General features: G+C 40.4%; 1 protein-coding gene and 1 long non-coding RNA gene across 4 annotated transcripts in view; one reads left to right on the forward strand and one right to left on the reverse strand.

Moving 5' to 3' along the window:
* Window positions 1-5,513: 5,513 nt before the first annotated feature.
* On the reverse strand, window positions 5,514-10,003 carry LOC123613425 (uncharacterized). The gene is made up of 2 exons (XR_006720791.2): window positions 9,789-10,003; window positions 5,514-6,388 (listed from the first exon to the last, which is right to left on the reverse strand). It is a non-coding gene; the product is annotated as an uncharacterized LOC123613425 (long non-coding RNA).
* A 113-nt stretch (window positions 10,004-10,116) lies between these two features.
* The window catches only part of UBTD2 (ubiquitin domain containing 2), a 40,805-nt gene continuing 27,894 nt past the window's right edge, over window positions 10,117-23,027 (forward strand). The window contains exon 1 of one of the 3 annotated variants that reach the window (XM_074350299.1): window positions 10,117-10,265. Coding sequence is in view for 1 of the 3 variants with exons in the window: in XM_074350298.1 (XP_074206399.1) it covers window positions 10,473-10,542 (70 nt within the window). In the remaining 2 variants the exon portion in view is untranslated. Of the gene's footprint in view, window positions 10,266-10,289; window positions 10,547-23,027 lie in introns of those variants that run through there. The other 2 variants (XM_074350300.1, XM_074350298.1) reach the window with 2 other exon arrangements.

A 23,027-nucleotide genomic window follows, 5' to 3' on the forward strand; every position in this document is an offset into this window, starting at 1 on the left:
GTGGTTCCATTAAGTTCTGTCTGTGTTTAATTACCTTAAAAAAAAAAAACTTGGTAGGTTTTCAGCTAAGGGATGCAAGTTTCAGGGGAGGGATGGAGTGGAAAGGGAACTCCCGGATTCCCAAAGGTGCCCCTGAAATATTCAGAATCAAGACTAGGAACTCATGTAAGACCAGGGGTCGGTGGTCAGGTGCTAACTCCTCACCCCCTGTGTCCCCTACCCACACACATGCACAAGCTCGAGGAAGAAGGTAAGGGTTCCCACTTCTGGGCTTGTCACTCATCATCCAGAACTACATGTTCCAACATCACCTGAAGTGTCCCTTCTGAGTGAACTGAAAAACAGCTGACCAGGGGCAGGCTAGCAAGTGGCTTTGGCGGGAAGAGCCAGCACCCCCTTATGACCATTCTGTTTCAGGCTATGGGACTGTGTGTCCCCTTCAAAGTCCACCTCTCCCCTCCAGTAGTGAGTCAGTAACATCAGCCAAGAACACACCCTGGGCTAAATGGTTCCCTTGCCACTCATGACCATTAGGGATCCCATGTGCCCTGGCTCAAGTTCCTTCCCAGATGTCCTTGCTGACTCCAGCAGGTCCATGACAGATAGACTTCCAAGGGGCAGAACAGCCTTGGCACAAGGCAGCTGAGTCTAGATCCCATAGGGACAGTCCTGAAACCTTCATCTTCATGCACGAGAGCACAGGAACAACCAATCTCACCCTGGGGCTGCTCTGGGCCAGGTTCGGTACTGGGCTCTGAGGACAGAGAAATGAATAAGAGAGATATAGTCTAGCCAGAAAGACTGCCCTATGGACAACTGCAGGTAACTATGGGGAGAATGACAAGAGAATTCTGCACAAAATGTCTGAAGGGCACAGAGTGGGAGGGGAAACCTGCCTGGGGGGTGATGATTATAAAAGCTGCCCGAAAGGCCAAAAATAGGGAACCCCATAGGTGAGGGTGTGGCTCCCCAGACCTGAGCCGAGTAGCATCCTCACACGTGTTGCTGTGTCCACATCCCACCTGTATCATCATTTACTTAGTAATTTGCTTTAAGTTGATTAACTCAAAAGTTACAACATGTTTCTTTAAAGGGACGCTCTATCGTGACAGTTGGAAAGCCTGTATAGTTGTCCATAAATAAAATGTAACTCTAAAAGTAAACACGATGAAAGCAAATCAGTGTCACTGAGTTGCAGCTCGGTTCCATTAGTTTCCTGTTAAAAGTTCTGACATGAGGCTGCTCTTGTGCACTCTCTCTCTCCCTGCTTAAAGGAGATTAGCATGTGTTAAGGAAGTGTTAAAGACAAGCTAACACCAAAATGAGATTTTATACTTCATTAAAAGAAGTATATGAAGAAGTATATACAGAAGAATTATGCAAATCAACTGTACTTCAATTAAAAAAATAAAGCAGAAGAATTGCAAGGGTACTGGAAGTGATAATAAGTGCACATTGTAATTTGATGTCATTCTGCACATATGAGAACACCACCCCAAACGGCCTTTCCTACACTTTAAAAATACTGGATTGCTCTGAATGCTTTCATGAGGTTTCTGGAGCACAGACGAGACGTGTTGGGTGAGGTGGACGTGTGAGGGTGGACATGGCGTCTGGAAGCTGGCAGCTGGGGAGCAGCATGGACATTTTCATAATTGCGAAGTGAAATTTGGCCAGGATCACCCCATCTGATCACCCTTTTCTGGATCTAATAATGCTTGTTGAGGTCCCTAGTAGAAATAATTTTGATTTTAATTGAAATTCTTTGATCCTCTTTTCATAACACTACAGAATTATAATAAGATCTGAAAACCCCTTTGTGTGGGAAAGAAACAAAGGGAAAAATCTGTTCTAGAGGATGTTGCTAGAACACTTAGCACGTTGCGTGGTAATCCTGTGTTTATGTGTCTGTCTCCCCCACCTGACTGGCACCCCCCTCCCCGCGGGCAGAAATCTCCTGTTACTTTTCTCTGTCTTCTGAGTATCTGGTGGAAAGACTGGGACTTTACAGTGCTCAGTGTTTGCTGTGTGAATGGTTGGACAGTACGGTGGTAGAAGGGAAGAAAAAAAATCAGATACCCTTGTGTGCTTCTGACCTGTGTTTTCTTAATGCGAGGCAACGTAGCATGGTCATTCATTTGAGTTTAGGCAGACTTGAAGTCTTGCCTGTAAAGTGGAGATAGTAGTAGCACCTGCTTCCCAGGACTGGTGTCAGGATTAAATGAGTCAACAGACACAAAGCCATCAGAACACAGCGATTAGCATGTAGTAAACACTTAGTCGAGGTTAGGTATTACTGATATAATGCTGGTGTTACTGATACAATCACACACAGGAATTATCAAATGTTTGTATATAACGGACGCTGTGAGTTTTAGCTGCCCATAATCTATTTTCCTTTCTTCAGGTAGTATGACCCTCATTTTCCTTTGGGGGACACTTTTCCCTTACTCTCGATCCATGTGACTTCAGTGTGACTCACATCTAGCCAATCAGTGCAGCCCAGTCTCCTGGCTACAGCTGGCTTAGTGATGAGCACATGACCTGGCCAAGCCAATGAGACCTGATCTCAGGACCTTCACCAGAGATACTGAGGAAGAGGAACTTTTTTCTACTGGGCTTGCTAAGCTGGCAGAATTTAGCCCATCGATGCTGGTGACCATCCTTGTCATCTCAAGTACAGAGCTTGCCTGAGAATGAAGCCCAACGCGAAGGAAAGCAGAGAGCCAAAAGATGCAGAGAAAGAGTCTGAGTGACACTGTCTGAAAATCAGGATCTAGCTGTGCCTGAAGGTAAATCATTGATTGGTTTAGGGTTTTTTTGTTTGTTTATTTCTTTTTCGCTTAGGTCAATTTGAGTTGAGTTTCTGGCAGCGGTCACAGAGAGCCCTAATATACATAAGGAGTCAGAGAATGTGTGTATCTTCGATCTTTTTTTTGGACCAGACTTATTTAGAGATTGAGTTTCACCCATTCAGTTCAACAAGTGGCCGTTAAGGGCACTGTGGAGAGTGTGGGGAGACCAGGAAAAATAAACATAAGACTGCCTCTGCCCTCAAAGTTCACCTCTAGAAGGGAATATAAACTGTACTCTACAATCACACATCGTGTAGTTGAGAGACGGCGAGAATAAGAGAACAGGAAATAGAGAAAGGTCAGTTCTGCCGTGGGACTGTCTGCGAGAGAAGGCAGTGGGGTGCTTTACCACAAAATAATTTGCAGACATTTAACAGTATTCTCTTGCCTGGATTCTGGAAGCCATTTACAGGATGCTTGTTTCAATTAGATTTTAATCACCCGCAGCTCGTGTATTCCTTTAATGAGTGCCTGATGTTACCATGCAGAGTGAAGTGTGCTTTACTGCCTGCGCTCAATGAGTGCAGTCCTGCCTCGTGGACACCTGGAAGGCTGCTCCCACGAACACTGCGGAGACGGTAAGGGGCAGGCGTCTGTGGGAACTAACAAACAGAAGCCTGTCGCTCACACACCGATAGAGGGAGCATGTCACTCAGTCACAGCTCCTTCCTCCTGCCATCAGCAGGTGTGTGATTTCAGCCAGGTGGGCTATGAGGTAAGGGTGTCATGTTTGCCACTGCTTGCTTTCAAAAGCAGCAGAAATGCCAAGCCCTACCCACTTGGAGCTCTGATACACAAAACGCCCCATGTGTCTGCTGCTTAAAGCCTTTCAGCTACTCCTCACCTGCCCTTTCACCTTGGAACCCAAGGAAGGTTCTTCACGAGTGTGTCACGCATGGTTCTAGGTGCTTGGAAGACAAAGGGAGGTGCTTTCTACCCTTACGCAAGAGAAACCCAACTCAGACTTACAGGGAATACAATTAAAAGTGTAATGATTTATGGGACTGAAAATTCCAGGCAGTAGATTTAGGCATCGCTGGATCCAGCTCAGCTTATGTTCAGGGTTTGTTTTTTTTCCCCATTTCTCAGCTGTATTTTCCTCTGTGTTGGCTCCTCTCTTGGGCAGGCTCTCTCCTATTGGAAAGTGGCCCCAGTTTTTTTCCCCTTATGGGGACTCCAAGTTGCTCCAAGTTTATATTCTCCCAAATTCATATTCAGAAAAAAAAAAGAGATTCTTCCTTCTAAACAGTTATGGGGGAAAATAAAGTCTTGAATCTGACTCTAATTGGCCCCAAATGGGTCACATGCCCATCCTAAACCCACCATGGTTTTGGAATACACTGATTGGCTCAAGTTTGGGTCTGGGGACCACGCTGAAGAAGGGGATGGCATAGGCCACGTCAGAACCACATGGGCTGAGTCACGGGTGGGAGGAATTGGCTCTTTAAAGGGAATTCAGGGTGCTGTTACTAGGGGAAGAATGAATGAATACTATTCAAGCACAACCTACACGCACTAGAATCTAATCTTCCTTCAGCTGTTGCAATAAGTTCATTGTCTAGTCATAATACAGAGTGTTCTGTAAGGAGTCCAGAAAATTGTGTTAGAGAGAAAGATTTTGGAAGATCTCTTCAACATTTTCCAAGGGACACAATACTCTGATTTCCAGAATTGATTTCAGTTATCCAGAGAAAAGTGTACCTGCTTATTTGCAGACTAGAGAAAGGAAAGATAGATAATAGAGAACAGAAACACTTCTTAGGAAGAGCCAACTCCACCTGCTTGAATTATTTGCTTAACAAGCCATCTTCTGAACTTAGTCTCTTGAAAGGTCCCACCTGGGACACTAGGAGAGCAACTCTGGCACAAATCACGAGGACTGGATGGTTATCTTCCCAGGCATAGATGGATAGGGTAGCATTCCATCATATGTACCAATTCCTGGTCATTCCCCTGAGCTTTCACCCTCTGTGAAAAGATCAAATCAGGGAGTTAAGCTTGAAAAGCCTCCACAAGTGGAGACGGTATCTCAATAAGGCAAGCTGGAGGAACCAGTCTATTTGCTACAACATTGCCCTTTCAAAAAAGCAGAGGAAATGGCAGTATTTTCATCCCTACCAATTTAGCTTTCTGAGTTGCTATAAGTTAAAAGTATTTTTAAAAATAGCCATTATATATTCATGTTGGCCACCTGTAGTAGGTTGAATTATTTGGGACCCCAATTTTTTTTTAAACAAACAGAAGTAAAATTTTTATTTTATTTGGGGCCCTAATTTTTCACCCCTCTCTGTAGTCACACCATTTGCCTGGGACTTTTTGATCTCTCCCACCAGGGACAAAATGTACTTCTCCACTCGTTGCCGTGGGGCCTGGCCACGTGACTTGCCTTGGCCAATGGGGTGTTGCCGGATATGACGCAAGCAGAGGGCTCAACCTATGTTTATGCAGTTGGTGGTACCTTCTTGCAACACTGCCTTAACCATGAGAAGACACTGTTTAGTATGTTGCTCCAAGGAGAATGAGACATACCCGAGGCAGAACTTGATTCAACCCTCAGCCTGGAGTGAAGTCCAGTTGACCCCAACTGATACTACCCAGCCCCTGCTGACCGGAAGACACATGTTGGCAGTGTATAAATAATTTCAAACACATAGAAAATTTGCAAGAATAGTCCAAAGAACATCTTTATGTGGATTTACCTATTGTTTTTATCATCTATTCTCCATATATGTCATTTTTTTCCTGAAACATTTGAGATTAAGTTACATATATCATTATCTCTTACTCCTAAATCCATCAGTGTGTTTTACCAAAAAACAAGGATGCTCTCTTTCATAATCACAGGGCAATTGTTAACTGCAGGAACATTCACACTGATACAATATTTTTATCTACTCTACCGTTCATATTCCAGTTTTATCAATTGACCCAATAATGTCTTTTATAGGCTCAAGTCTCTTTAGTCTCCTCTAACCTGGAACAGTTTCTCAGCTGTTCTTTGACTTTAATGACATTAACATTTTAAAAATATGCAGCCTCTTCCCTCTTTTTAGCATAGAGTGTTGAGTTTGGCTGTTCTATCCTCATGATTCTATTCAGGCTATACGTCTCCAGCCAGAGGACTACAGAAGTGATGTCATGTCATTCTCAGAGGGTACCATTTGGAGGCACATGATATCCATTTGATCATCTGGTCCAGGTACTGTGCATTTTTTCTTCTGTATAGTTTCTGTTTTTCCCCCTTGCAACAAAGAAGCAATCCAAGGGGAGATATTTTAAGACGATGCAAATATCCAGCTCCTCATCAAAATTTTCTTCATATATTTAGCCTCCAAGGATGCTTTTTGCTGGAACCAGTCTACTATTGTCTTAGCTCAGACTGCTGTAACAGCATACCATAGACTGGGTGGCTTAAACAACAAACATTTATTTCTCTCTGGAAGCTGCAAGTCTGAGATCAGGTTGCCAGCATGGTCCGGTTCTTGGTGAAGACCCTCTTCCTGGTTTACAAATGCCCATCTTCTCTTTGTATCCTTGTAGGACAGAAAGAAGAAGAGCTAGTTCTCTTCCTCTTCATGTAAGACATTAATTCCATCATGGAGGCTCTACTCTTATGACCTAAGTATCTCCCAACAGCTCTGCCACCTTAACAATATTAACCTCCCAATTCAGGAACATGGGCTTTTTATCAAAATTTAAAACTTTCATGCTTCAAAGGGCGCTATCAACAAAATGAGGAGACAATCCACAATGGGAGAAAATATTTTCAAATCATAACTCTACTAAGGGACTTGTAATCAGAATATATGAAGAAACCTTACTACTCAATATAAAAAGACAAATACTCCTATTCATAAATGGGCAAAGGATCTGAGTAGACATTTATCCAAAAACAAATATACAAATGGCCAATAAGCACATGAAAAGACACTCAATATTATTAATCATTAGGGAAATGCAAGTCAGAACCTCAGTGGGATACCTACATACCCAAAATGGCTTGCACCATTCTATAGTCCCTTATAAACTGCTAGTGGGAATATGAAATGGTAACTGCTGTTTTGAAAAACTCAGTTTGCCAATCCTCAAATACTTACACATAGAGTTACCATATGACCAAGCAATTTCACTCCTAGGTGTATACCTGAACAATTGAAAACATACATTCACACAGAAACTTGTAAATGAATGTTCATAACAGCTTTATTCAGTATAGCCAGAAAGTGGGAACAACCTAAATGCTCATCTACTGGTGTAGAGATAAACAAAATGTGGTATCGCCAATGGAATATTAGCCAGCATCAAAAGGAATGAAGTACTGATGTATGCTACCACGTGGATGAACTTTGAAAACATGATGTTGCATGAAAGAAGCCAGTCATAAAGACCTCAAATGATTTCATTTGTACAAAATGTCCACTAGCAAGTTTCAAATATGCAGTGCAGCATTATTAACTATAACCCCTATGCTCTGCCTTACATCCCCATGACTTAAAACTGAAAGTTTGTACCTTTTGACTCCACTCATTTTGCTAACACCCCATCCCCTGCCTCTGGCAATCACTTATCTGTTTTCTGTATTTACGAGTTCCATTGCTTTTTTTTTTAAGATTCCACATATAAGTAAGATCATATGGTATTTATCTTTCTCTGACTTATGTCACATAGCATAATACCCTCCAGGTCCATCCATGTTGTCACAGATGACAAGATCTCCTTTTTATGACTGAGTACTATTCCACTGTATTTAGATACCATATTTTCTTTATTCATCCACTGAAGGTCACTTAGGTTGTTTTCACATCTTGGCTATTGCAAATAGTGCTGCAGTGAACATGGGGGCATGCATCTTTTCAAGTCAGTGTTTTCATTTTCTTCACATAAATACCCAGAAGTGGGATTGCTAGATCATATGGCAGTTCTATTCTTAATTTTTTGAGGAGTCTCCAGTTTTCCATAGTGGCTGCACCAATTTACTTGAATCCTACGCTTTAAATTGATGAAATATAGGGTATATGAATTATATCTCAATAAAGATGTTATAAAGCAGAAAAATACACACGCACCTGCATGCACACACATACCCAAAGAAGGCACTGTTTCTACAGAAACAGTCTTAAGTGGATTGGGCCATGCAGTACATTTAGGTGATGCTAGATGTGAAGTGAACAGGAGAGTTAATAAAGAGTCCCCAAAGAGTTTGGAGCATTGGTATTGGCCCAGTTTTACAGAGGAGGAAACTGAGCAGTACAGAAATTCAAGATCATGTAGCTAGCACAGGACAGAAGCCAGATTCCAAACCAGGAAGTTGACAGCAGAGTTGGAGCCCTTAACAACCACATCACTCTCTCCTGGGAATTTGTGTCTTTGTTCTAAGATAAAGGCAAGGTGGAGAATACCAATACCTAAGATTCTCTCAGTGACACTGCTCTCTTCTCCTAGTGCCAACTCCTCAGTGCTCATCAGAAAGCACTTGGGTGCCTACCATCTGTTTAATAGACATTATGAAGTCTTGGCTTCTGCAACTTCTAGAGCAAAATTTAGGACAAAGCAAGCCCTTGGAAGGTATCAGGATGCAGCTTCTCTCCTTCAGGGCAGTGATGAAGTGATGTCTGTCTGCCAATGTGAATAGCTTAGCTGAGAATGATCAGATAGAAGGCTTTATGACACAGTACCTGAAGATCAGAGCAACTCTGAAAACTCATAAAGATGTTGCTCATATATAAGCTCTTTGAATGTTCGGGCCACCCAGGACAACACTAATTTGTCGGTATAAATTTAGTATGGCAGACTTCTATTTCTTACAAGGCACTTCCGTGTTTTCATATAATTTGGTGTTTTGTTTATTTACTGAACACTCATTTTTATGATTATTCAAGTGAATACTAGGACAGATTTTTGTCTTCATTTTGGACTATTTCTGTGAGCTAGATTCCCACATGTGGGATAATCCTGAGTCAAAGGGTATGAACATTTTTAAGGCTCTTGATCTGTTTCCAAATTGCTTTGCAAAAAGATTGAACCAATTTACACTCCCACCAGCAGTGTATGAAAATGTATTTCAATGCAAATTCCAAGCTGCATAGTCTCTTTCCTAGGTATTTCACTTAAAAAAATTTTTTTTAATGTTAAGCAAAAGCTGACCCGGAATGTTAAAAAAAGAAAGCCTGATTATAAAAATGGAGCAGATAGTTAAAAACAAGTCTTAGGCAGAAATAAGCTTTAGAAGAGTCCAAGTAGAATGACAAAAAAAAAAAAAATTAAGGCATCACAGCACGAGCACAATTTTGAAGGGACCATTAACAATTTGTCTTAGATTTGGATAGTCACCGCCAAGAATGTCGGGCGTGGTCAGTGTACCAAACTGTAGTTTCGAAAAAGCTGGGTATTTTATTTATTTACAGTTCACTTTGTTCTAAAGACAACTTAAGATACTTAAAGGGAGGATCTTGAGAAGTAGCATTGTGTCTAAATAATCAGTCCTGTGAATATGAAACAAACTCACGCCCCCTGAACTACGATCCGAGATCCGCGCTTATCTCTCCCAACACCGGATGCCTCTCCTCCGTAATCTTGTTTTGCAACCACAATGCCCGGCTCTACGTCTAATAATGGGGCACAGAGATTTTAGGGGGCAATGGGGGTGGGGCAGGCAAGAGGAAGCCCGGACTTGGGGTACCAACCCATGAACTCTACACAAATGCAAAAGGCGCTGGGACTTCAACCTTCAGCCAGAAGTCCCCCTCCGCCAGCTATCTGGGTACCCGCCGCGTCCCCGCCTGCGAGTCTGCCGTCACTACTTCTCTGTGCCCCGCTCCGACACCCGCTTCTACCAGAAAGAAGAGCTGACGCTCGAGGAGTCGTCAGAAACTCGATTTCGCTCCTTTGCACTTATCCTTTCTCACTTTCGCTCCTCCTTTCCTGCTCTCTCACCGTTTTTCCCTTTCTTCTTCCCGTCTTCCTCTCTCCCTCCTCCACGCCAGCTCTCCCAGCCTCTTCCCCGGGACCGATTCCACCCGCCCCCACCTCGTCACCTCCTTTCCTCGGGCTCAGAGCCCCCTCCTCTCTCCTCCACGCCTCCCCTCCCCTCCCCTCCGCCCGCGTCCCCACCAGCAGCCAATCAGTGCGCGGCCACCCGTGGCCCCGCCCTCCCTGGCGGTTCCGGGCGGGCCCCGCGGAGCCCAGGCGGCTGGTGCGGAGGGCGGCGCCGCGGGGCGGGGGCCGATGGGGCCTGGTGGACTGGCGGCGCCGGCGCCGGGCTGGCCTGCACGCGGGTGTGCGGGGCAGTGAGGTGGTGAGGCGGGCGTTGCGGCCCGCCCGGGATGGGCCAGCCCGGGCTCGGCGGGGCCGAGCCGAAGGCGAGGGCGGCGCGCGGGCCAGGCCTACCGGGCGTGCGGCCCGCGGACTGAGGTAGAAGTGGGAGCGGAGGAAGGGGCCGAGCCAAGGCGGTGGGTGGAGCGGCGAGGGGGGCGGAGGCTGGGCCGCGGCGGGCGAGCGGAGCGGAGCGGCGCGCCTGTCCGGAGCTCAGCGGCGGCGGCGGCGCCTGAGGAGGCTGAGGCGGCGGCGGCGGGCCCGGACGAGCGCCCGGAGGTGGCGGACGAGGCGCCAGGGGCCCCCATGGGCGGGTGTGTGGGCGCCCAGCACGACTCCTCGGGCAGCCTCAACGAGAACTCGGAGGGCACCGGAGGTAGGTGAGCGCCAGGGGGCAGCCTCGGCCCCCCATTGTTCCTGGCCAGGCCTGGCCACCTGTCCCGGCCCCTGCGAGCCCGCCGGCCGCGCGGCCGGGGCCCCCGCGCCCCTTTGTCATCCCCTCCTCCACGTCACTCCCCGCGGTCCGCTTCCGGCCGCCCCGCGGGCCGCGGGGTAGCCCCCTTTTCTCCCCGGCCCCCGAGAAAAGCCCTCCGCGCGCCGGGGATGTAGCCCTCGTCCTCTGGACCCCACTGCCTCGGTTCGGGAAACTCGGACCAGAAACTGCTTCTCTGGCCACCTCACTCCCTTTCCAGCCCGTTTAATTATTCAGGAACAGGATGGCGGCGCTGGGGTTGCAGAAAAGCGAATTGATGGGGGTGGGGTGGGGAGGGGAGCCTAATGCATTCCCTCCGACGGGCCCCGCCACATCTCTCCGCACCCGTCCTCGTTCAGCAGAGTTGGCTGGTCTCAGCTTTCCTGAGTTTCAGATGACAGCTGCCCTGGTTGGTTCCAATTTGGCCATTTAAACCTGCAAGTTTCTGGAGCTCGGCTGGGGAAGTCTCAAGTGGCCACAGGCATCATTTTAACGAGGGGTGGGGAAATGGTCTGCCCGAGTAAAACGTGGCTCCTTGCTGCAGCATGGGAATGTTGGGCCAGTGTGCTGTTGGAGTGGGCTAATCAAATTCCTATCCGTCTTGTGTAAAGGAAAGTATGTGAGTTAAAAGTACAAATACCTAAGAGTCCGACATAGCCCAGTAGGACCTGTACTGTAAAAGTTTTTGTAACCCGGAACGCACTTCTGCTTGATTGTAAATAGCAGTTTGCTGAGGAGAGGTATTTTAATTAAATCGTTGTAGTATGGTAGAATAATACAATTTTACTTTTTCTTAAATAACCTCTTGCTGAGTCCATTCCTGTAGTTTGTGAAGAGGACAGAATGTTTTAGTTAAAGAAGAAACAGCTTTTAGGAATAGCAAAGATGACAGTGTTGGTTTTGTTCCAACCCTATGTTAGATGTCTCAAAATGTGGGACGTATTTATAAGTTCCTAAACTAAATCGTTTGAGGGGGGTGGGTTTACAACTTTTTCTTAATATGCTAACATTTAGACCAATTGCTTGCCTGGTACTTAAGCGCCATCTATAAACCATGTACACCTATGATGAATTTCCTGAATTGCAAGATGTTTAGCCATGCCACTTCATTAAAATCTTTGGGCATCCTGTGACTAAATCCTGGACAGGTAGTTTGAGAGCCCAGCGAAGTGTGACTTGAAAAAAATCGTCCGTGAAAACGGTATTTTATAGTGCATTTCAAGTCATAGCATAATTACTTGGTGGCAGATTAACAATGAGATTCTCAGTGAAAACGAAGCAGGAAGATAAAAAGAGCATAATTTGAAACAACCTTGGGTTAAAATCGTATTAGGGGTCAAAATGATTCTTCCTGCAAATGAGGTGATTATTAATGGTATGGAACTATAGGTAGTGTTACTTTTTAGTAAGTATAGGTAGTGTGCTCGTTATAAACAGTGTTTAGTTTTAATTAAATTTTTTCACACATTTTAATATTCTGATAACCATTTTTCTCTTGTTAATAATGCACTTGAGCCAATTTATTTAAGCCTTTTTGTAGTATGACTTAGGACCAATCAGGCATTATTAACATGGGCTTTTAAAAGCAAGAAGTATTCGCTTTTGGTAATTTATTACCAGTGGTATCTAGTTAACTAGCTATAGTATCAATTTCTTTGAGAACTGAGTTCTCTGGACCTTAAGCTGTGCTATGCCTTTTCAAAATAAAGTTTAGAAAAAAGGAACATCAATCACCAAACCTCTTTATTTTTTTCTGGAGAGAAGGCATGGCCCTGATGTAACTGGGGTGAAGCAATGAGCTGTGTGGAATAAAAGGATTATTTCTGGAATTTAATTATGGAAGTCTTTATTCTCCATTGTTGTCATGATATTTAAAGAGTTAATTGTGGTTTAAAGGAATTAGCTCAGGTGAGTGTTTCAGGTTAACATGTTAAATAGTTTCTTGCTATTATAGTAGATTTTTGTTTGGAAGGGAAGGACTTTTTCCTAAGGGTGTTGGCACAGATCCTTCACTTTTCAGAGATACAATAATGGCTAGTAGTTTTAATCTGGACCTATTGGGTTTTGAAAATTTTTTTAAATCAACATGGAGTAAAATACAGTCTTACCATGTTTTTCATGAGAGATTTAAAGATTTTCACGACAGATTTAATTACATTCACAATGTTGTGCAAACATCACTATTTTAGAATGGCTTGACTTTCTGAATATCAGCCAGGTTTAGTAAAATGACTAAAAAAAAACTCTTGCCATTTGAAATACTCTGCTTTCCCTTTCCCTCTGAATATAAGTCTTTTTAAGAATGCAAATGTTTGTGTGTATATTGAGAAAAACTTCCTTTCTAGGTGGATGATGTCTTTGAAGGAATTTGGTAAATTTTTTTAAAAGATTATAGAATATGGAAATGACTTAATTCACGTTGTAAGACTTGTGTTGTCTGTGTGTTGTTTTGGAATCATTTGTAGTGTCTTCTGGCATACCTTCCATCGAATTCAGTTTTTGAGTTTCAGCTACTTTGACCATTTTTTAAATGCCTAATTTTAACCAAGAAAGATATATTTTAGAAGTTATACAAGATTATTCAACAGTTCTCTCCAAAATTCCACACTCCTAGAATTTCCCATTGTTTTGACATTTTTAGACAGCATATTTTGTATGGTTCTCCATCTTATGATGACATTGTGGTGCTGAGGTTGACACTTAGGTCCTCTAGACAAGGCTCTAGCCCATGTCATTTGCTAAGGAATTAAATCTCTGATGATTTTTAAAAATAAGAAGTATGTGGAGGAAAAAGACAAAATGAAATTGATTGAAGACAACCAATTACCTTTTCATATTTTGATCATTTCTTTAATGAAAGTGGTGATGTACAGAGTAGGCTCTCACTTTCTGGGTGTGTCATTTATTCTGTACGTTCATTGGTTTCCCAAGATTACTGACCCAGGTGGTCACTGGTTTCCAGGTTTATAAGAGGATAATTCTGAATGCTGGACATTGATTTCTTTATTTCAGAGTGTCTTGAGAATATGGAGTTCTTTAGGATATCCATTTATAGCAGCCTTAACACCTACTTGATGAGAACAGTGATTTTTTGAATAGTAACAGCTACCATTTATCCAGTATTTATTATGTAACAGGTGCCATGATTATGTTCTCATTTAGTCCTCCAACAACTCTGGGAAGTGGATAGTATCTCTATTTTATAGATGGATGAAGCTGGGAGAAATTAAATAACTTACTTAACATGGCATAACATAAATGGCAGAGTCAGAGCTTGAACTCAGGGTTATAATAAAGAATGCTAGTTTTTTTCTTTTTTCTAGCTTTTTAAAAATTTTAATAAAATACATATAAAACTAGCCAATTTAGCTACTTTTAAGTGTACTGTTCAGTGACATTAATTCACAATGTGCAGCCATCATCACTGTATTTCCAGAATTTTTCATCACTCCAGATTCTGGATCCATCAAGCAATATCTTTGCTTCCCTCTCCTTCCAACCCCTGGTAACCTCTAATATATGTTTTGTCTCTGAATTTGCCTATTCTAGATATTTATATGAGTAGATTCATATATTTGTTTTGTGCTATATTTCACTTAGCATGTCTTCCCAAGTTTATGCTGTTGTAGCAAGTATCGATACTAAATTTATAGCTGAATAATACTGCATTGTATGTGTACCACATTTTGATTGTCCCTTCTGTTGATGGACATTTGGATTGTCTCCACTTTTTGGCTATTGTAAAATAATTGCTTTATGAACTTTGGTGTACAGATAGCTGTTTGTGTCCTTACTTTCAATTCTTTTGGATATATACCTAGAAATTAATAGATCATATGGTAGTTCTGTGTTTACCTTTTTGAGGAACTGCCAAACTTTCTCACAGTGGCTGTACCAGTTTTCATTCCTGCCAGCAACATACAAGGGTTCCAGTTTCTCCACATTTTCATCAACACTTGTAATTTCATGTTTTAAAACTGTAGCCTTTCTAGTGAGTGTGAAGTGAGGGGTATCTGGTGGTTTTGGTTTGCATTTTGTAATGGCTAGGGATGTTGAATATCTTCTTTGAAGAAATGTCTCTTTCAGTCCTTTGCCTATTTTTTAATTGGGTTGTTTGGGTTTTTGTTGTTCTTGAACTGTAGGAGTTCTTTTATAATTCCATGTATTAAACCCTTATCAAGATACATGATTTGAAGATATTTTCTCCCATTCTGTAGGTTGTTTTTTCACGCTTGATGGTGTCTTTTGGTTCACAGAAGTTTAAGGCAGTCCAGTCTATCTGTTTTTCCTTTGGTTGCCTGTGCTTATAGTTTCAGTTTTACTTATATATTTAATTATTCCTTCACTGATGGAGAAAGAATATGTGTATAACCAGTAATTCACAAATCTTATAACTAACATTTGCTTTCTTAACTATGAATAGAAAGCTGTTTGAAGCTTATTTCCTCTGTCAGATCTGGTGAAAAGGCTGATTAGCAGTGAAATGGTTTTTAAAAAGTTGACAAAGGTAGTCCATAAACTCACTTTAACTTCTTAATGAAGAGATGATTGTTGTATTTTCTGGGAAAGCATTTTACAGTCAACAAGCATTGAGTACCTACAATATGCCCAATGTTGTATTGGTTGCTGTTGTTCCCAAAAAAGGAATCATGATCCTGTTTCTTGAGTATGTCAGAATCCTTTTTTAGGAAAAGCATAATAAAATTTGCACACACGAAGCAACTGTAAAACACTATTTAAACAGATGAAAATACCATTGAATAAACTGTGCAGGTGCTGAGGGAATAAAGGAAAACAAAGTGATCTCAGCTGTTCAAAGGTGTGGTCCCTCAACCAGCAGCATTGCATCACGTGGGAGCATGTTGGAAATGCAGACTCTCAGGCCCTAGCGCTGACCTACTGAACCAGAGTCTGCATTTTAACAAGGTTCTCAAATGATTGCACGTTATAGTTTGAGAAGCGTTGGTATAGGATTGCTTACAGTGGGAAGAGACTGGAGTTAGGAGCCAATTAGGAGTAGAAATGGCAAGAGTTGGTGACTTACTTGATGTAGACATATAGAAGAGAAAAGAAAAGAATCCCATGTTCACCTGGGTGACCAAGAATATTGAGGTGGCTTGGCCGGTTTGAGGGAATAAGAAGGAGCTATCTGGGGAAATCAACCTTCAGTGAAATACAACCATCCAGCATTGGTTGACAGAATAATCTTTAATTTAAGACATCATTTAGGATGGTGCAGAAGTTTAGGCATGCAGCTCCTAAATGTTCAGGAATTTGAGTGTGGGTTTTGGAGTCAGCTGGAGGAGACTGACTGAAGGTATAAAAGTGAATGACTGTTATAAGTAAGTGAAAAGAGGAGGAAAATACTAAGAACTGAGTCATGAAAATTTCACAAAAGGTAGAGAAATAAAAAACCACCTCTCAGGACCTGACCATAGTAGGTGGTTGGTCTACTGAATTTTGTTGAATTTTAGGAAACAGGAAAACAGGTCTCCCTGTGAAACTGATAGATCTGATTGTATTTAAATTCTTCATTCTAGTGGGATGTTTACAGAAATTCTAGTTGTAGTTTGTTACTCATATCCTAATACAAGATAGACTTCCTGGACATCCAGCCCCACAATATACCAGCAGTCCCTTTGAGGTTGATATACTTGAGAGCAAACATATCCCCCACAAGACATCAGTTATTTTTTTCACTAAGAATATCACGCATATCTATTCCTTATGTATTTTCAGTGTCCCATATGTTACTTATATACAGCATCTAACTAGATTTTTTTTATTGAATTTTCTTTTGCTTCTTCTCTTAGAGTTGTGCCTTTAATAAAAAGTGAGGCAAAATTGAGCATGACTAGGGCTAAAGATTAAGTCTCCTTTTACTCTTAAAGTGACAGTGGAAGTAAAAATCTTCCATATTTTCTGGGTTGGTGAGCTCTGGGGCTTTATGAGAGGGATGCATAAAGTTTCATACCAACTGGGGAGAGACATACTGTGAAATAGACATTTACTGGATGTAGAGCAGAGGGTGGCTGATTTTACTGGGAGTGGTGGTTTGTGGAAAGAACTAAAAGGAAAATAGCAAGAAAATGGAGGTCGGAATACGGTGGTACTCTGGGTGGGTCGATCCAGTAGGTATGAAAACTGAAGTCAGGCCAGAGAAGCTACAGTTGGAAAATACTGGGCTATGCGGAAAGCTGAATCCTCTTTGAGAACAGGTTTAAGCATTCCAGTGCACATTAAAAACTGATGTGGTATGTTGTAGCCGCTGCTTCATCACCTACCTTCCGTTGGGCTGGTCCCACTCATTTTCAGTCTTCTACCAAATAAAGGGTTGACATTTTTCCCAGTCAGAGTTATCTTGGAATTTATATTGGAAAGAAGATTCTTATTATGGATATTAATGTGGGCTTTTTTCACCTCAGATTTTATATTTAGGAATCAGTTGCTAGTGTTACATAGTATGGATAGAAGATTTAAGCCATTAGAAATGATAGTAATCTTCATTCCTTTGATTTTTGATAGCCCTTATCTGTAACACATGTCTTTCTTATGGAGCAGTCAGTGCGTTTTATTTTTAAATCTGCTTTTCTTACTATAAATGCAAAGCTTTGGCAACACCTTGCTTGTATTGTACTACTATACCCAGGCAAGTCTTCTAATGAGAATGGTTATTGAGTTTTAATAACAAGTGATAAGGAACTTTTGCCTTTATGTTGATGAATTAGTTATCACTCCTGTGGCTTTTGACCAAAACACATTCTTCCCTTGTTGCAAGAAAGCATTTGGTTGATTTTGGTAAGCAACATGATCATATTAATCGGACATGATGATCAATTTGCTGATTTAGTGATTCTCTCATTTTTCCTTACTGCAGACCACCTGAATGGTTTATCTTCATTTGGTGGACCACTGCACCTGATTGTTCCCGCTGCCCCTCACCATCCCTACCCAGCTTTCTGCTTCTGTTTATCGGGCAGTACTAGGCTACCAGCAAGCGCCTCATGATTCTCTGGTAGTTCAAGGACCATAGGTTGAGACTTTACTAACGCGTATGTACTTAAAGATGCATGTGTGTTGGCCAAGAACAATCAAGCATGTGTTCATCTTGCATCCGCTACTTTGACTTTCAGGCAGTAAGAATCAAGTTTGGTTTTGAATATATTCCACATATTAAGCTGAGAGGTTAAAGACTGCTGAGTATACACTGAGTATTGTAATGTCATATTTTTGCATGTTTGCAATACAGCTTTTAGGAGTTTCCATTATAGGTCTGTTTTTAGAAATGAAATTTCTGTTGAAGGTAGATGTCTAAGAAAAAGAAATATTTACATGCGAGTAATTTTATATGCATTTTACTTGTGTTTGGCATCTTAATGATATGCATTTGCTCAAGACTTAATAAACAATGAATTAGTGACTTTTGGGCTTTCTAATTAAGTTCTTATCCTCACAAGAAACCCTTCAGATATTTTTTGCATTTATTGTTGTTGGTTTGTAGGTAAAAGCAAAGTCAGATTGCTTCTTTGCATTTGTTCAGATACGGGCTATGTGACAAGATCGTCAAAGGGGCAGAGTAACAAATAAACCCAGTCATTTAAGTTATAAATTTGCATCATGGTAAACCATCACTTTGAACTCAGGGCAAGCACTTTATTTCTTAGATGAGTTAAGATGGTTCTTCCTGAAACTTTTATAAATAGGCAGCTTCTGTTATTTCTAACTGCCAGCACTTGAAGCTCACTATAGTGGAGATGTAAATAAGGCTTGCTCTGTGATTGTCAGGTAGCCTATAGTCTAATGAAGGAATCATACATTTAAATAATTAGGAAAAATTTTAAAGTCTCTACAGCAATGACAAAAGTATTATGGGAGTTCAAGGAATAGCAGTGTCAGAAAGCTTCACTGAAGAATGAGGTGGTACAAGAAGTTGGTCTTGAAAGAGGAGCAGATGAAGACAAGGCAGAAGGGCACTCTGTGCGGAGGAAATTACTTGTCTAGAAACATGGAGAAACATGGTATTTGGGGGAACTGGCAAGAAACTTGTGGATGGGATAGATGAAATGTGAAGTTATTAAGGTGTGTTGTCAGATTTTGGAAGGCATAATTGCCATAATCAATAGACCAAGTTGTATTACAGTTTATGCTAGTTAAGTAGTTTAAAATTTTTTTTGTTTTTCTGTGTGCATCTAACAAACTAATTCCCATTTAATGTTGCTTTCTGAGGTTATTTTATAAAAATTTCTGATGTACTAGGTTGTTACAGTCCTTGATAGATTTTTATTCTTTTGTAGTTTTAATGGGATTACTACATATCAAGCATAAAAAATATGTTAAATGTTTTTACATACATGTGTATGTGTTTGTCCCGGATCAGTCGTCTCTTGGGTTCTGATTTTCTGGCGTGTGTTAAGAGTTGGGCTAAGGTTCTGCAGAACTGCTTGAATTTTAATCTCTGTTGAGAAAAGGCCAGCGTTAGCTGTGGTACTTTGGGCTCAGTTTCATCTGAAGGAAAAAAATTGTTGAAAAACAGAATGAATTAGATCATATTTATCAAGATTGTATCAAATTCTTTTTAAAAACATTTTTGATGACAATTTTCAAACATATTGAAAAATTGAAAGACTCTAGTACGAACACTTAAAACACCCTCACTTAGAGTAAACAAATATGTGTGTGTGTATTTATAGATATAGATACATTTGCTATCTGTTTGAAAGTGGTACAGACAGTAAAAATAAAGCTGTTCTACATAACAACAATACCATTATCACTCCTGAGATTAACCATTATTCCCTGAGATCTAGTCCATAATTAGAATCTCTCAACTGTCCTCAAAATGTCTTTTATAACTTTTTTCCAAAATAGGATCTAATCTGCATTAGACATTGCATTGGTTTGTCTCATTAATCTTTTTAAATCTAGAATGTTCCCCCCTCCTTTCTTCCCTAGGACACTGACTTTTTAAAAAGTCTTATATAATGTACCACCATCTGGTTTTGTCTGATTGTTTCCCTGTGGTGTAATTTTGTGTATATTCTTATAGCCTCTGTATTTTGTTTAGACTGGAAATTAGGTAGATCTAATTCTAACAGAAAACATATAATTCTTTATTTCATAGGCTATAGTAGATCCAAAATCCAAACTTTTCCTAGTTCTTTTCTACTAACTTCCAACACTGGGATAATCTTTTATTACTGAAAGTATGAGACTTTTTTTTTTTTTCATTTTTCCACCTGGAAATAATCCTGCCATCCTCTGAACGTCATAGTACTATTCTTTAGTGCTTACTCTCCTTCTCTTTTTCCCCGAACTTTTTTGAGGAATAATTGACAGATATAATTGTATATATTTAAGGTGTACAGTGTCATGATTTGATATACATTGTGAAACTCTTACCAAGATCACAGTAAGTAACACATTCTTGGTTGTGAGAATCCTTAAGATCTACTCTCAGCAACTTTCAAATATATGGTATTGTTTATTGACAATCACCATACTAAACATTAGATCCTCATAACTTACACTTCTTAAAACTTAAAGTTTGTAGCCCTTTATCCATACTGCCTTCTCCCATTTTTACAAAAATCTCCTATCATTGGTTATTTTGTACATTACTTATATTCTCAGATGTAAGCTACATTGTATCTGGGACAGAGGCTTCATTTCTCTCATAATACTTAGGCTCAGTTAACGATTGTGTGAAACACATCTCTGACTTTATAATGGTGTTAGGGAGAAAGTAATATTTTCCCAATAGAAACCTTACTTAATTCTAGAACAAGAACTTTGTTAAGTAGTACCATATAATGTAATGAAAAGATCTGAGAGTCAGAATTCTTGAGTTCTGGTTCCACCTCTGTTCTTTGTATTTATGACCTTAAATAAGTCACTTTACTTCCTGGCTTCTTAGGTTTTTTTCTCATCTATAAAATGAGCATGTTAGATGAGGTCAGTCGACTCCAACTTTTTAAACAGTTGCATCTTCTTTTTTAGGTATATCTTACGTTGAACACTAACATGTCAGTCTCAGTATTTGATTTCTTTTTATTTTGATTGTATAGAGTCACTGCAAAATTAAAAAAAATAATTTAGAGTCTTATAAAGTTCTGTAGGAGATTTTTTTTTAAAAGTTTGAATCACTAACACTGTTGTCTATACTCAGAACTTAAACACTAACATTCTGTCATGCAGTGTTACGGTATATGTTATGTTTTCACTAAGCATTGTTCAGTTAATTTTTGTGATGAGATCATATACTGAGTAGATGCATCTGAGATTGCTGTGACATTTAATGAAGCCCAGACATCCGTGTGCTGTATTAGTGTGCTACATGAGTGAACATGTATGTGCTTGTATTAATACAGCACATGCAGAGCTTTGGTTTTCCCAGTGGCATAGTTACAGGAAGTTCCTTGAGTTTCATACATGCCGTAGAGATGGCAAGAGAAGCATCATTTCCATGACTCCAACATCAGTTTGACGCAGCAGCATAAGCTAACATGTTTGATGATGGTCTTTATGTTTGAAATTTAACATTTGATGTGTGGTACTTTTTATTATGGTTTTTAAAAATAGCAAAAATATATTTTACAAAATAGTTTAAATTATGTCTGTGGAATTCTGAGCAGGTGTTTTGTTCTCTTGAGTTCTTTGGAACCAATTTAAAAAGTAATGTGACTAGATCCTAGGAAGAGTTTTTACCTAACACACATAATTTCAATCAGTTTTCTCTACTTTAAGGATAGGTGTACTATGTTGAGCATTGTATTAGATATTTGGAGTTTCATAGAATTACAGAAAGTTCTTTACTATATTAAGAAATTTACACAATTTAGAGAAATGAAATGCTATCCAAATTAATTTTGATACTAACTTTGAGAGGAAACAAAGATAAAACATTAAAAATAGTGAAGGGATCAAGGAGGTGGTAACTTGTAGCTATACCACTAAGTGTCATCTGGTTATAGGTCTGCAGGTTTGTTCAGTCACTTCCCCTAATTGATTTGCCTTCACCAGGAATTAAAAGGGTGAGGAACAACCCCTTGGGTGGTCTTTCTCTTCCAGAGCAACTTTTTGCTTAGAATGTGCTCTGTAAGTTGAATGTGTTTCATTAACAGGTGAACTTCACCTCTCAGTTCATTTGAAGCTGGAAGTACACATTGATGCTGTTAGGCCTTTGCTTCTGCCTACCTGTGACATGGCTTCACTTTTCTCTCTTAGACATAAAATATTCCAACTCTTTGCCTACAATTGGGGCAAACTTGTATCATGTTTAACGTTTAGAATTTCAGACAGAAAGGGCTTCATGAAAAAGGGATTGTTGGATGAGATTTTGTTTGAAAGATTTGACTGTGTCTTACGAAGGAGGAACCAGAATCAGATGAGATGCTGAAAAGGACCTGGTAAGTGAGGTCTGGTGTCTGCCATGTCTAATTCTTGCTTATGAAAAGTGTACTAGGTTGAGATGAAACATAGAAGGGATGTCAGTGGGAGAGCTTTGCATCCAGTAAATAAAGCTTAGCTTCTGCCCATTTCAGAGCCTTTGCCTTAATGTAAATAAATACTTGCTGTGTGGTGCTTTTTATTACATTTCTTAATGGCACGATCTCCCCAATGTTTTATTTTTTTAAGTTTCTTTTGGGAATTGTTTATTTGTTTATTTCCTGTCTTCCCCCACAATATTGTAAGCCCTGTGAGGTCAGAGGCCTTGTCTGATTTCTTTACTGTATCCCTAGTATGTAGTGTAGTTCCTGGTACATATGCATTAAAAAGTTGCTGATTGAATAAATAAGTGAAATAATGAATGAATAATTGTGACTGTTTTATCACTTGGAGAATGAAAAGTTTACTACTTAGCTTTAGTTATTTCATTTGTTTTCTGGGTGAAATTATAGTAATATAAACTATTGTAATATTGTAATGTACAACTCTTCCCTTAGTCGTACAACAGCCCGTTATCTTTAGATACTTTTGTCATTATTATTAATCTGGGATAGAGTCTTATTTGCCAGTTTGATAAAAGGAGACAGTGATCTAATTTGCTTGTTAAAGTCTCACCACTTATTTTATTTGTGTATTATTTGGTAATCCTTTGCAAACATAGTGGTGATTTGAATTGCTTTGCATATGAAGAGGGTTAATTATTTTTAAAATCCACTGAGCCCAGTGGGATTATGTTAGGCTGTTCTTGAGCTGATTCTGTGCTTATATTAAATGCAGCAAAAATCCAGGTTTCACGTGCAGCCTATAAAGTATTACATTAACAGGGAATAATGAAGACACCCTTTAAGAATTCTCTGAATTTAAGTGTTTGGGGTTTTTTTGAGCAGACATTTTGGGTGATGTTGGAGGAGGGCAAAGTCTGGGGACAAGTTGTAGGATGGAAC

Source organism: Camelus bactrianus, chromosome 22 (genome assembly GCF_048773025.1).
Source record: "Camelus bactrianus isolate YW-2024 breed Bactrian camel chromosome 22, ASM4877302v1, whole genome shotgun sequence".
NCBI lineage: Eukaryota > Metazoa > Chordata > Mammalia > Artiodactyla > Camelidae > Camelus > Camelus bactrianus.